The sequence below is a fragment of the Anabas testudineus genome, chromosome 21 (assembly GCF_900324465.2).
Source record: "Anabas testudineus chromosome 21, fAnaTes1.2, whole genome shotgun sequence".
Taxonomy (NCBI): domain Eukaryota; kingdom Metazoa; phylum Chordata; class Actinopteri; order Anabantiformes; family Anabantidae; genus Anabas; species Anabas testudineus.
The window spans coordinates 10,528,211-10,539,964 of record NC_046629.1 but is presented as its reverse complement, the minus strand read 5'-3'; the positions used below and the strand labels follow the sequence as shown (position 1 = coordinate 10,539,964).

Sequence of the window (11,754 nt, the reverse complement as noted above, 5' to 3'; positions counted from 1 at the left end):
AAATAGAGGCATTTGCACTGAGGAATATCTAAGCGTTCTTTCTTTTATTTACACAGAACTAGATGTTTTGGCTTGAATGCCTTCTTAGTATGGATTAAGAAGTAGTGTTACAGTATTACAGTAATTTAAAATCATGTTCCCGTGTTTGGCTCATTTCTTTATCGCCATAACAAGTGTATATAATTATCTTGTGATGCTTTTGAATACATTAGCACCCATAATGTTTGAAAAGTGCTTTGTATTTTGAATAACTTTGACATATTATTAAGAACAATGCCACATGAATAAACTTTTACATGGTTAAAATACATCACTACTAAATTATGCAACAACAGCACAAAAAAAGAAAAGAGCTGTGACAGTACGATGGACAGGCCTGAATTCAGCGAGGGGAACCCAATTATCCTGTAACTTTTTCTAATGCAATGCACGCTCACATTGAACGCAGTCAGCAGAGCATTACACAATGTAACAGAGGGGGGCCGTTGCATAACGCTGTTTTACGATAGCGCAAATACGGAGTGAGGCGGCTGGGCGCTATTAATTCACTTCTGCAACACTTAAAAACTTAATCGCTGCAACTGCGCGTCGTGACGTGGACGTGTTCCGCTGTAAAAACGACAATAAACTGGACAATAAACGTGGTAACATGCTTTAATTAAAATGTTGTAATGTGACAGAGAGGTCGAGTAGCCAATGAGCGCAGTGGTGGGCGGGGTTATCACAAGAATTAGCCAATCGGGGACTGCCTGAGCAGACATTGCCTGTAAAGAAGGATCGTGTGCAGGTCAGCTGCACAGCATTCAGAGGACTTCAGCATGGTTACGAACAGCATCTTCTTTAAATCAGTGACCTAGATTTTCACTGGAGATGCGATTTGATGCTGCAGGCGAGTGTAAAGCAATATTTCTGTCGTCCATGCTGAAAGTAGAGAGATACTGGAGTTAACCCGCGGCTCATCCTGGCTCCTGCCAAAACTTTTGCAAGGAGTTTAAATTGACGCTAAAATTGCCAAAATGGAGACTCACGAAGGAGCAGCGGCGGTGGGCGACGGCGTGCTCGACTACTCGCGTTTGAGTTTGAGCACTTTCAACGTTGACAGTATCAGCAACGAGAGGAAAAGGGACACCAAACAGCTCTACCTGAACTACAACCGACTCGCCTCGCTGTCCTCGTCGGTAAGCCTCTTCTACAACCTCGAGTTTCTGGACATCAGCAACAACGGACTGACGACCATCTGTGAGGGCATAACGCGTCTGACCAGGCTGAGGACGCTGATAGCCAAGAACAACCGCCTGGATGAGTTCTCCCTGCCCAAGGAGTTTGGCTCTCTGCAGCTGGAGGTGTTGAACTTTAGTGGGAACCGATTTCAGGAGATTCCGCTTCAGTGTATGAAACTGCTGCGGCTGCAGTCGCTTTCACTCGGAGGAAACAGACTGAAAAGTATACCTGCGGAGATAGAAAGTCTAGTCAGGTTGGTATAACGACAACATTTAGCTAATAACACTGTTAGCACCATCAGATAAAGTAGCAGCAGCGTTAGCCTTGCTAACGCTCCAATGAAGTGAACTCTTTTTAGCTAACATTAGCATGTGTGCAGTCCAATTCAGCGTTAATGGTGTTCCACAACCACATGTACCGAGGAAGCACAGTAAAGTTAATAGACGACGTGTCTCCTGCCTTTCCTCGGTTTATTTAATTATTAGTTTATGTTAATAATAATAATAATAACATTTACCGTCATAACGATAATCAGTTTGGTGTTGCTATGGTTACTTTGAACAGACCCGATCAGAGGGAAGTGAACTTTCTGACATGGCAAAAACTAAATCTGTAAATTAAGTAAATATGTATTGATACTGACAAAAAGTTATTCAAGATCTTGTATTGATGAGAGAGTCCGACTGCTGTGCGAACTCCTCATCAGCACATCCCAAAGGTTCTCAATGGGGTTAAGGTCTGGACTCTGTAGTGGCCAATCCATGTGTAAAAATGATGTGTCATGCTCCCTGAACCGCTCTTTCACAATTTAAGCCTGATGAATCCTGCCATTATCATCTTGGAATATGCCCGTGACATCAGGGGAAAAAAACTCATTGATGAAAAACCAGGTCATTCAGTATGTTCAGGTAGTCAGCTGACCTCATTCTTTGGACACATAACATGGCTGAACCTAGACCTGACCAACTACAGCAGCCCCAGATCATTGCATTGCCCCCACATGTTTGTACAGTAGGCAGTAGGCATGATGAATGCATCAATTCCATTGCTCTGGTGCAGTCTCTTTAGATGTTTTCTTTGCTTGGTGCATGCCAATAAGTTGACCCAGATCAACATCTTCTTCACAACCACAGGATGTGTCTTCCGACATGGTAGTTTAAGAATGGAGAGGCTTCTCACTGCATCAGTTAGGGTTAAATAGCTGAAAAAAGCTGAAAAAGAATCATCCATGCAGTACTTATCCGATTGGAAGCACTTACCTATTTGCTTAGTTAAATCCAGATGGTGACTTTTTGTTTTGGATGGACAGTGTATAATCCGAGGCATGATACCAAAAGGTGACACACTGCAAACTAATGACTGGTCAGGTCATGTGGTGCCATGCTATTCAGTGTATGACCCCATTGCACAAATACATTGGACATGCCAAAACACTGGTAATATAACAGTTTGGCCTGGAAGCTTAATATTTCTATGATGGCTAGGCAAACATTTTAGCTAAGCTCAGTTCTGTTATTCATTTCTGTTGAGCCACAGGGGTGGCATATCACCTTTAGGCAGTATCTAACCATAGAAAATAATATACTTTGGTGGGAAATACCCCTACACCACTAGAGAATTACCATATACCACTGAAACAGAAGTGGTATGCCATCAGTCACCTTTTGGCACGGCAAATGTAAGATGTTTTCTAATTCCACTATGACGAATGTGTTTATTAGCTTTCTTTCAGTGTTTTATGTAATTGTAAATTTAATATCTTTAGGTTTGGGACATTTAAAACAAGAAATCTGAAGATGTTATGTAGGACACTAAGAAGCATATGGATTTTATTTTTTTTAACTTTATAGAGCAAGCAATAAATCAATACAGTAATCAAAAGATTTATCAGTGATATAATAAATTTAGCTGCTTCCCTAAAGCAATTGTTAGTTGCAGACCTGTTGAATTTAATATATATTGGTTTTTGGACTGGCTGACGACCCTGACAACCCTTCAGGTTTTTGATACTGTACCAAGTGATTAATCAAATCATTGAGAAAGTAATCTGCACAACAAAAATAATTATGTGCCGCAGCCAACAGCAAATACACTAACAGTGATGTAGTTGGAACTGTAACAAGTCTAAGTAAAAGTGCCCTTACTAAGCATGGATTTATTCTGTGTTATCTCAGTGAGCGTGCGGGCCTGCAGCCAAACCTCAACAGAAACAAGTTCATCCTGACATTTCAAAATGATTTGTGCTTTCTTGGTTTGCATTTGCCACAGTGAACCTTTGTGTTGCCTTATCTGTATGCTGCATCTACCTTTAGTCTCTTTTTTTATCATTTGTGTCAAAAAAGGTACTGTAGTAGTACTGTAGTCCCAATTAACCTGATGTTTACCAGGGGTCTGAGGACTTTGGCTCTTTTATTTATCCAGCCAACAAAAATGCATAATATTCGTTTCAGCTTTAATCCTGTAAACATAATGATTCCTAGAATGTGCTAGATAATTGTCTTAAGCTGTTTCAATGACTAACTTGGAGTGGTTTTAAAGATAAGATTGCAGCTATCCTCTGTAAAGAATTGAGGCCAGCTATGAGACATGAGTTTAACAGTAGACGTCTCAATGGCTCAGTGTTAGGCCAAAGATCAAACGTCTAACCCTCTTCATTTTATAACGCATACATCCAAACACACAGTGTGTCTGATTAGATGATGAGAGTTAAAGGATGAATAGGGCCACTTAACCTTTAATCAGACGTCGCCAAGCTCATAAACCTGATGACATCTTGAGTTGTTGCAGAGCTCACATATTTTCTTTTTGGGCATGGTCAGGTATTGGCACAAAAACATTTGACAAACAAATTTAATTATGATTAAAGGTCATAAAGTAATTGATGGCATACATATTGACTCATTCTTAATCAGCATGTTAAGTTAGTAACAACTGTCTGGACACAGTAGGGTTTATCTGTTCCTATTTGCAAACTATAAAGGTTATGTTAAGTTGCATGGCAACTAATACTATGTTGATTTTCCAAATTCTGAAATAGATTTACATTTGGACTCTGACCTTGGTGTTCCAGAGGGGTGTTTATAAAACAGATTAAGATAAATGGACTGTATGAAAAGTTCGCTTTAGACACAAGTCCTAGATGAGTAAAGATAATCTCAGCACTGCTGTATATTGGATGTAAGTCAAATAAGAGTAATAGAATTTTTTGCTTATTGAGTATCTTGTGAAGACCGTGCATGAGGCATGACATGACACAGTGGAGATCACATTCCAACATTACCTGGACTTTGTACTGAGGACTTGCAGAATAAAGTCTGGGTAATCTACAGGCCATCTGACTCAGATATTTGCATTCTCACACGCAGCACACCTGGGTAATGTCTAGATATGTTCAGGGTTCCAGTGCATGTCTTAAAGGAACTTTGGACTTTACTTGCATGATGTTGAAAGTGAGACTAAATGAAAGTCTTTCATTAGGATGCTACAGTGATGGGTTAGACTACCTACTGGCTCTGCACATGGTAATATGTAATGATGATGTTGTGTAGACAGAAAGTGCCACCTCAAATTGTGATAAAATTGTAGTTCGACTCCAACATCTGTTCAGAATACTACATTTATGTGGGACTGCTGGGAGGAGCTATGAAAGACGGTTACTAATTTTAATCCCTCTAGTATGCTGAAACACTGAAGAAGCAGGAAGTGAAGCTTACTTTATGAAAGAGCCATAATTACGCTCTTTATTAACAGTTGCTTTCCCTTAATTCCTTTTAAAACTGTAGCTGTTGAATAACATGAGAAAACAGATGTTGTGTGCACAGTGATTCCCACGTCAGTTACATAAGTCTGCGGTTCCACAGGCGTCGTCATGTCATTCAGTAGTTTTTTTTTTAATTGGTAAGTGGTAAAGTTAAGTGTACATAGAATCCATGAGCTGGTGTTAATATATGATATCAATTTAAAAAAAAAAAAAAAAGGTTGCTGATTTGTGTCACTGTGTTGGTGAGGGCAGTGAGGGGACCCTGAATGTCTCCAGTCCCATCACACTGGGGGTTTGCTCAGTGCTCAGCCACCAAGGACAGTATAATGGCTTCCTGTCCCATAGTTGCTGTGTCATCAGTTCTAGCCGGCAGATGGCCTGACAGCTCACTTTCACTGACCAGCCATCCATTGCTCTTTCCCTGTGTTTCACTCCCAATTACTAACCCCCAGCCACTCAACCCAAATGTAATGCATGCCTCCATTTAACCTACCAGGGTCCTTTTTAATGGAGTAATCATGAAAATCTGTTTTGTTGTCTGCAAAAATGAAATGCAGTGATTTCAGGTCATTACACATACAGTCTAGTTTGCACTTTACTGAGATTGGGTGATGTATAAATGTGTGTGCAGAACAAAAATGTGATGAACTGACGTTATTTTAGATTTCTTGTTTCTTGTTGGTTTATTTTTGTCTTGTCTTTATGAGGTTTGTTAAATGAAAAAAATGTAGACACATGGAAAGGCAAGCATACCCACACAAACTCTTGAGCATGACACTAGGTCCCTCTAGTGGTAGCATGCATTTTTACTGGGAGTAAAAAAGAACCTGCTTGGATGCAAAATTATTAGAACATTAGACACAAATAGTCTGTGAAGCCCTGAACAAACATAATTTAGAATTAAAACAAACCTAAATGTAATGTGAATATTATTCAGTACTTTCTAAACGTATGTGTTTATTAGATTTAACCCCCTCACTGTATTTTATTGTTAGTTTGGAGCTATTGTATCTGGGTGGAAACCTCATCTCAGCCATTCCTCCTGAAGTGGCTAACCTGCCCTACCTCACCTACCTGGTCCTGTGTGACAACCGCATCCAAAGTGTCCCACCTCAACTCACCAGGTAACTGCAGCTCTTCACAACTCTTTTACTGGCTTTACCTGTTGTATCCTCACATCATACAAAAACTTGGATTGTGATCACAATTGACTCGTGCTCATTCTTGTAGTCTTATTCTGTATATTAACACAGTTCCTGTCTCTGTGTTTTTCAGGCTTCACTCACTCCGATCTTTAAGTCTTCACAACAATTTGCTCACCTACCTACCAAGGGAGATCCTTAGTTTGGTGCACCTGCAGGAGCTCAGTCTCCGAGGTAACCCACTGGTTGTGCGCTTCGTTAAGGAGATGACCTATGACCCCCCCTCACTGCTAGAGTTGGCAGGACGTACAATTAAAAGCCGAAATATCCCATACTTCCCCAGTGACCTGCCCTCAAATCTGCTGCGTTACCTGGATCTCGCCAGCAAATGCCCTAACCCTAAGTGTGCTGGTAAGACACTATTATGTCTAGAGATTTACAAGCAAGACAAATATTAGTGAACATTGTGTTTAAATAAAAAAATAAAATAAAATAAAGAATTGTAGCATAAATGTGAGCTAATGATTGTTATTGAATACGCACACCCTGGTCTGCCACCTGAACACTCCTTTGTTGTTCTTGTCGCTCTGAACATTATCTAGGTGTCTACTTTGATTCGTGTGTGCGTCAGATCAAATTTGTGGACTTCTGTGGGAAGTACCGGCTGCCCCTCATGCACTACCTGTGCTCCCCAGAGTGCACCTCACCCTGCAACTCCAACCCCCAGAGTGATGCAGAGTCAGAGGACGAGAGCAGTGTGCCCGCCGACCGACTGCAGAGGGTGCTGCTGGGGTAGTGCGACATCAAGGAATCTCTAATCCACTGGCCAAGCCCAGCCATGTCATGCTGACATAAACTTGGCTGTCAGACTTATCTCACTCTCTAACGCAAAACACACAAAAATACTGTTTTACACAAGCCACTCAAAAACACACACTGTGAGAGAGTGGCCCTTAAAACATGTCAACTCACACTTTATGGATTTTAAGGAATTTGTTCCATCTTATCATATGTTAGTTTACATAATGAGTAAAGGGAACCTCTTATTTCCCATGTAGCCATGCGAATCTGCAAATCCAGCCTGTGAGTCATGACTCTATAAAACTGCTGGTCTCATGGTCGAGCATAGGAGGGCAGTAAAACTCTTCTTTTGGACTAAAGACTGAAAAGCAACAGAATACTTCTACATTCTAGGATGGCACAGTTTATCTTTGATACAAAACTTGGTGCTTTTTAGTAGCTGCACTTCATTACTCCGTATTTTCTAAAAAGTTGGATATAAATTTTGTTTTTTTTGTCCAACTACTGAAAATGCATACCAAGCTCATTCATTCATTTCTAGTTCTTTAAACAAGTGAGCATCAAAGCCGCTTTGATAAAAGGGTTTTTTAAGTATGTCATCAGAAACTGAAACTAGTTTTACTCTGTACTCAATAAGTATAATGTGTGAGATGCCTTTATTTACACCGTGTGTGGTGGAGCTAGGCTAACCGGCACATTGTTAAAAGATCAAGGTATATCTGTTGTTGTTTTATTTTTCATCAACACTTTATTGCACACCAGCCATGAAAACTGCCATGGTGGCACAGTTTGTTTTTTGTTTTTTTTTTTTTGTTTGTTTTTTTTTAATGAAACCAGAACAAGAGTTACGTGTGTATGTGGAAGAATGCTTGTCCAGGCTCACTCACAGGAAGTGGATGTGGGGTGGACCAGGGAAAACCATTCACAGTGTTAGCACAGAAACAATAGCTATTCAACAAAACACAGTGGCAACCCGTTTATGTTCAATGACTTTCTCTGAGCATAAGTATGTAGTATAGATGTGTATGGGTATAGAGATAGTTATTTTCTGAATTGTTTGATTCTGAGACAGAATTTCTTTCATTTCTTTACAGAGATGATAGTGTTTCTGCTCTTGGTTACATCTCTGCTTTGACCTGCCTATGCAGAACTGGGGACTTTATTATTTTTGTGGCAATTAGTGAGGAGGAGAGGCTCCTCCTGGTTTCACATTAGAGCTTAATGTTTAGAAAATAGAAGCGCGCTCCTCTGTGCTACAGTGGCCTGTACACTAGAACATTTACTAAGTGCCTTTCTAAATGTGACTTTTAACAGTGAAACAATTTAAATAATTTTTGCACTCACCAGTTTAACCACACTAAAGAGAATAAGTGACCTTTATATAACAAAAGGAACAGCTTTTATATAAATCCTTTTATTGATGTTAAACACTATATATATTTAAATGAGCTGTAGAATAGATGGCACAGAAATCTGAAAAAATATTACATTTACATTTAGTTATTTGGCAGATGCTTTTATCCAAAACAACTTACAAGTGAGATACAAAGCAAGCAAATATCTAAGATAAGGAGATGGACTGTAAAGTGCTCTGGAATGATGTTTCAGTTTAATGGGGAATAAGTGCAAGATTTACTTTTTAGTGTAGAGAAAAATTTAATTGCAAAAAAAGATCCGATACTGTTTTCGGCAAGTTTTTGAAAGTTGAGAGTGAGGCAGCTGAGCGTGAAAAGATGGATAAGTCTTTCCACCATCTTGGAACCACAGAGCTGAAAAGTTTTGCCTGTAATAATTTGTTTGCAGAGTGGTGTAATGTGTGTCCTTTTTGGCTGATCAAAAATGAGAGGTGCTGCTGCATTTCGGATCATCTGGAGGGGTTTGATGGTGCAGGATGGTAACCCCATCAGTATGACATTTCAGTAGTCAAGTCGAGATATGACACAATTAATTGTGTTGTATAGTCAGAACGGTAGGATCTGATTTTTCTGATGTTGAAAAGGACAAATCGGCAGGAGACAAAACAGAGGAGATGTGGTCAGTAAAAGTTGATTATCAATGATCACCTCCAGGTTTCTGGAAAGACAAGAACTTCTGTCTTGGAGAGGTTGAGCTGAAGATGCTTCTCTTATCCAGGCAGTGATGCCGGCGAGGCTTGCTGGATGATGAAACCTAGAGATGTAGTATAGATGGAAAAAAGTAGTGGACCAAGAACTGAGCCCTGTAGCACACCAGTGGAAAGGCAGTGAGAGTAAGAAACCTGCCCCTGCCGAGATACCTTGATGGTACGACAATTAAGACTTAGGCCAGGCCAGAGCTGTTCCAGTGATGCCCAAATTAGAAAGTGTAGAAAGGAGGATCTGGTGGTTGACTGTCTCAAAGGCTGCAGATGGATAAAGTAGAATTAAGACAGAAGATTGAGCCGAAGCTCCGGATCTTCAGGTGTGCAGTTTCTGTGGAGTGACCACTCTTGAAGATGGAATGGTTGACTTCAAGGAGGTCGTTCTTAGAAAGGAAGTCAGTCAGTGGATTGAAGACCGCTCGTCAAGGGTCTTGGTCAGGAATGGAAGAAGAGAGACAGGCCTGTAATTCTCCAGAAGGGAGAGGTCAGGAGTTGTTTTTGTACGGAGTGGGGTGATTTGGGCCTGTTTAAATGAGGTGGGAAAGGTGCCTGTTGTGATGTGTTAATATCTGGGGTTAGTAAAGATGCAGTTGTTTTTAAGGAGAGTAGAGGGGGTGGAATCAAGAGGAAAAGATTGTAGGATGGTTTGAGAAGAGGAGGCTGGATGCATTGTCCCCAGAGTAGCAAATGAGGTGAGCGATATAAGTAATATTAAGATATTATTAATTGTATGCTCTTTTAACCCCATTCAGATAGCATACTTAGATTGTATAATATATCTTACAATAAAGACTGATTGTAATATCTTTGTTTTCATTGTTGTTTGATTATGTTGTGAGTGTATATGTATACATAGAAGAAATATTGTTCTTATTCTGTTCTGCTGAAATGACTGATGTGAATACTGTACTGCTGCTGGAGAGTTTGAAGCGTGTGTGTATGTAGGTGTGTGTGTGTGTGTTTACATGAACCAATCCAACCATTATAAAGTTTGAATGTGTCCAGGTTTCATTTGCATATGAAGGTGAGTTCATTCTCGATGCTGAATACTGAGTGATCTTTTCTTTAACACTGAACCAAGAGATGCCAAGGCGAGCGCATTCTGCCTCACACAGTCTGCTAATCCCTCAACGTCAACCGCCAAGAGCCACCAACTACTTTGTTTCTCTTCTCTCGCCTCCTTTCACAGTTTCTGTTCCTCTCTAAGTGTCTCATTCAATTTCTTTTCACCTCGCTGTTTTTATTCAGTCTGGCTGGAAAGAATGATGCTTTCAATGATGAGTTTCACATATTTTGTTTGTTGTGAATGGTCTTTGACCAAGTCTCAGCTGGGGTCCTGTGTTTTTGCAGTGTATCTTTTCTCCCTTATTGTCTTTTTTTTTACCACTCTATCAAACATGTGCCCACGGGACCCTTGTACCAGCAGCAGTCACCTAGGAAACACTCCAGCACGTTGCATGGAATAATGTTACATCCAAGGTTTATGTGCAGATGCGCGTGGACACGTGTTAGACACAAAGATGCTGGAACCAATGCAACCTGAGATGCTACCACGATAAACTGAATGCAACGGGTTGTGACTGGCAACTGTAGAGCAGCTGTTACCAACACTCGAGAGACAAATCATCTTTAGTTGAGGTTAGACTCAAAGTCAGAAAAGAAATGGTGAATTCTGAATTTGGTCTAGTCTCAGAAAAGGGAGATACTGTCTGTGGTTAATCAAGGTCCTATTTCTATGATTAGCTGTTTCTGTATTTGAGGTTTAAATCCATACACTATTATCTTTTAGTTGCTTTATTGGATTGGTCACATTCTCCAGTAACTGTTAACAATACATAACAGTGTCCTAGGTGATCAGTGGATCAAAGAGCAAGGTGCTTTGACATAAAGGTTGTTTGATCCTCTAATCCTCTTATTGCCTTCAGTCAGAGGCATACCAGCCCAAATCAGCTCACAGTATAGCCAGTGTGCATATACATGCCAGACATAACACATGACAAGTTTCAAATTTACACTCAGCTGAGCTGCTACACACGCCAGCCACACACTGCAGATACTGTACCTCCGCAACAATCAAACCTTGTCTCCAAAATTACACCGTTAATCTTCCAAGTAGAAAGTTGAGGTGAGTGGTGAGACGGCAAAGAAAAGTAAAGTAAAAAGTATTTAAATATTTATCTGCTGTTCCTTAACCACGTTTACCTGCTATGGTGAATAACTTGAAATGTTTTTGTTTTTTTCTACTTCTACCGTCTCAAACTTGCTCCCACATTATTCACTTTCTCATTCATCTGCACAGCCCGCCTACAAAGAGAAGGAAACCACAAACTAACAGCTTTATGGCATCAAAATATCAGATTAACTAGTATTTGGACTTATTTGCCTTCAACTAGGTGTAATTTTGGTAAGATGTGATTGAAATGTAATTAATAAATGAAGTCATCATTATACTACTGTCACATTATTAGTAATAATTGCTATGACAACCTAAATTAGTTGAAATAAATCTTGTGTTTATATGCTATAAACTAAAAACTGTATGATACATACACACAGAGAAGCATGCTTTGCCCCTACATTTATCATAGGTCTGTCAGTCAGTAGTTAAACCAAGACTGGAACCTGCTGGGGAGCTTTGATCCAGTTCTGCTAATCCAGGTCCATGGCAACACAGCCAGCAGGAGCTGCAGTGTTCCACACAGGGATTAGTC

At 40.1% G+C, this 11,754-nt stretch overlaps 1 protein-coding gene across 1 annotated transcript; it reads left to right on the top strand.

The window, feature by feature from the left end:
- The first annotated feature begins 777 nt into the window (after nt 1-777).
- Nucleotides 778-9,961, top strand: lrrc58b (leucine rich repeat containing 58b). The gene is made up of 4 exons (XM_026375754.1): nt 778-1,474; nt 5,977-6,105; nt 6,257-6,534; nt 6,726-9,961. Exons 1-4 carry the CDS (start codon nt 1,017-1,019, stop codon nt 6,917-6,919), a joined length of 1,059 nt encoding a protein of 352 aa, XP_026231539.1. The 5' UTR covers nt 778-1,016; the 3' UTR covers nt 6,920-9,961.
- Nucleotides 9,962-11,754: the final 1,793 nt, after the last annotated feature.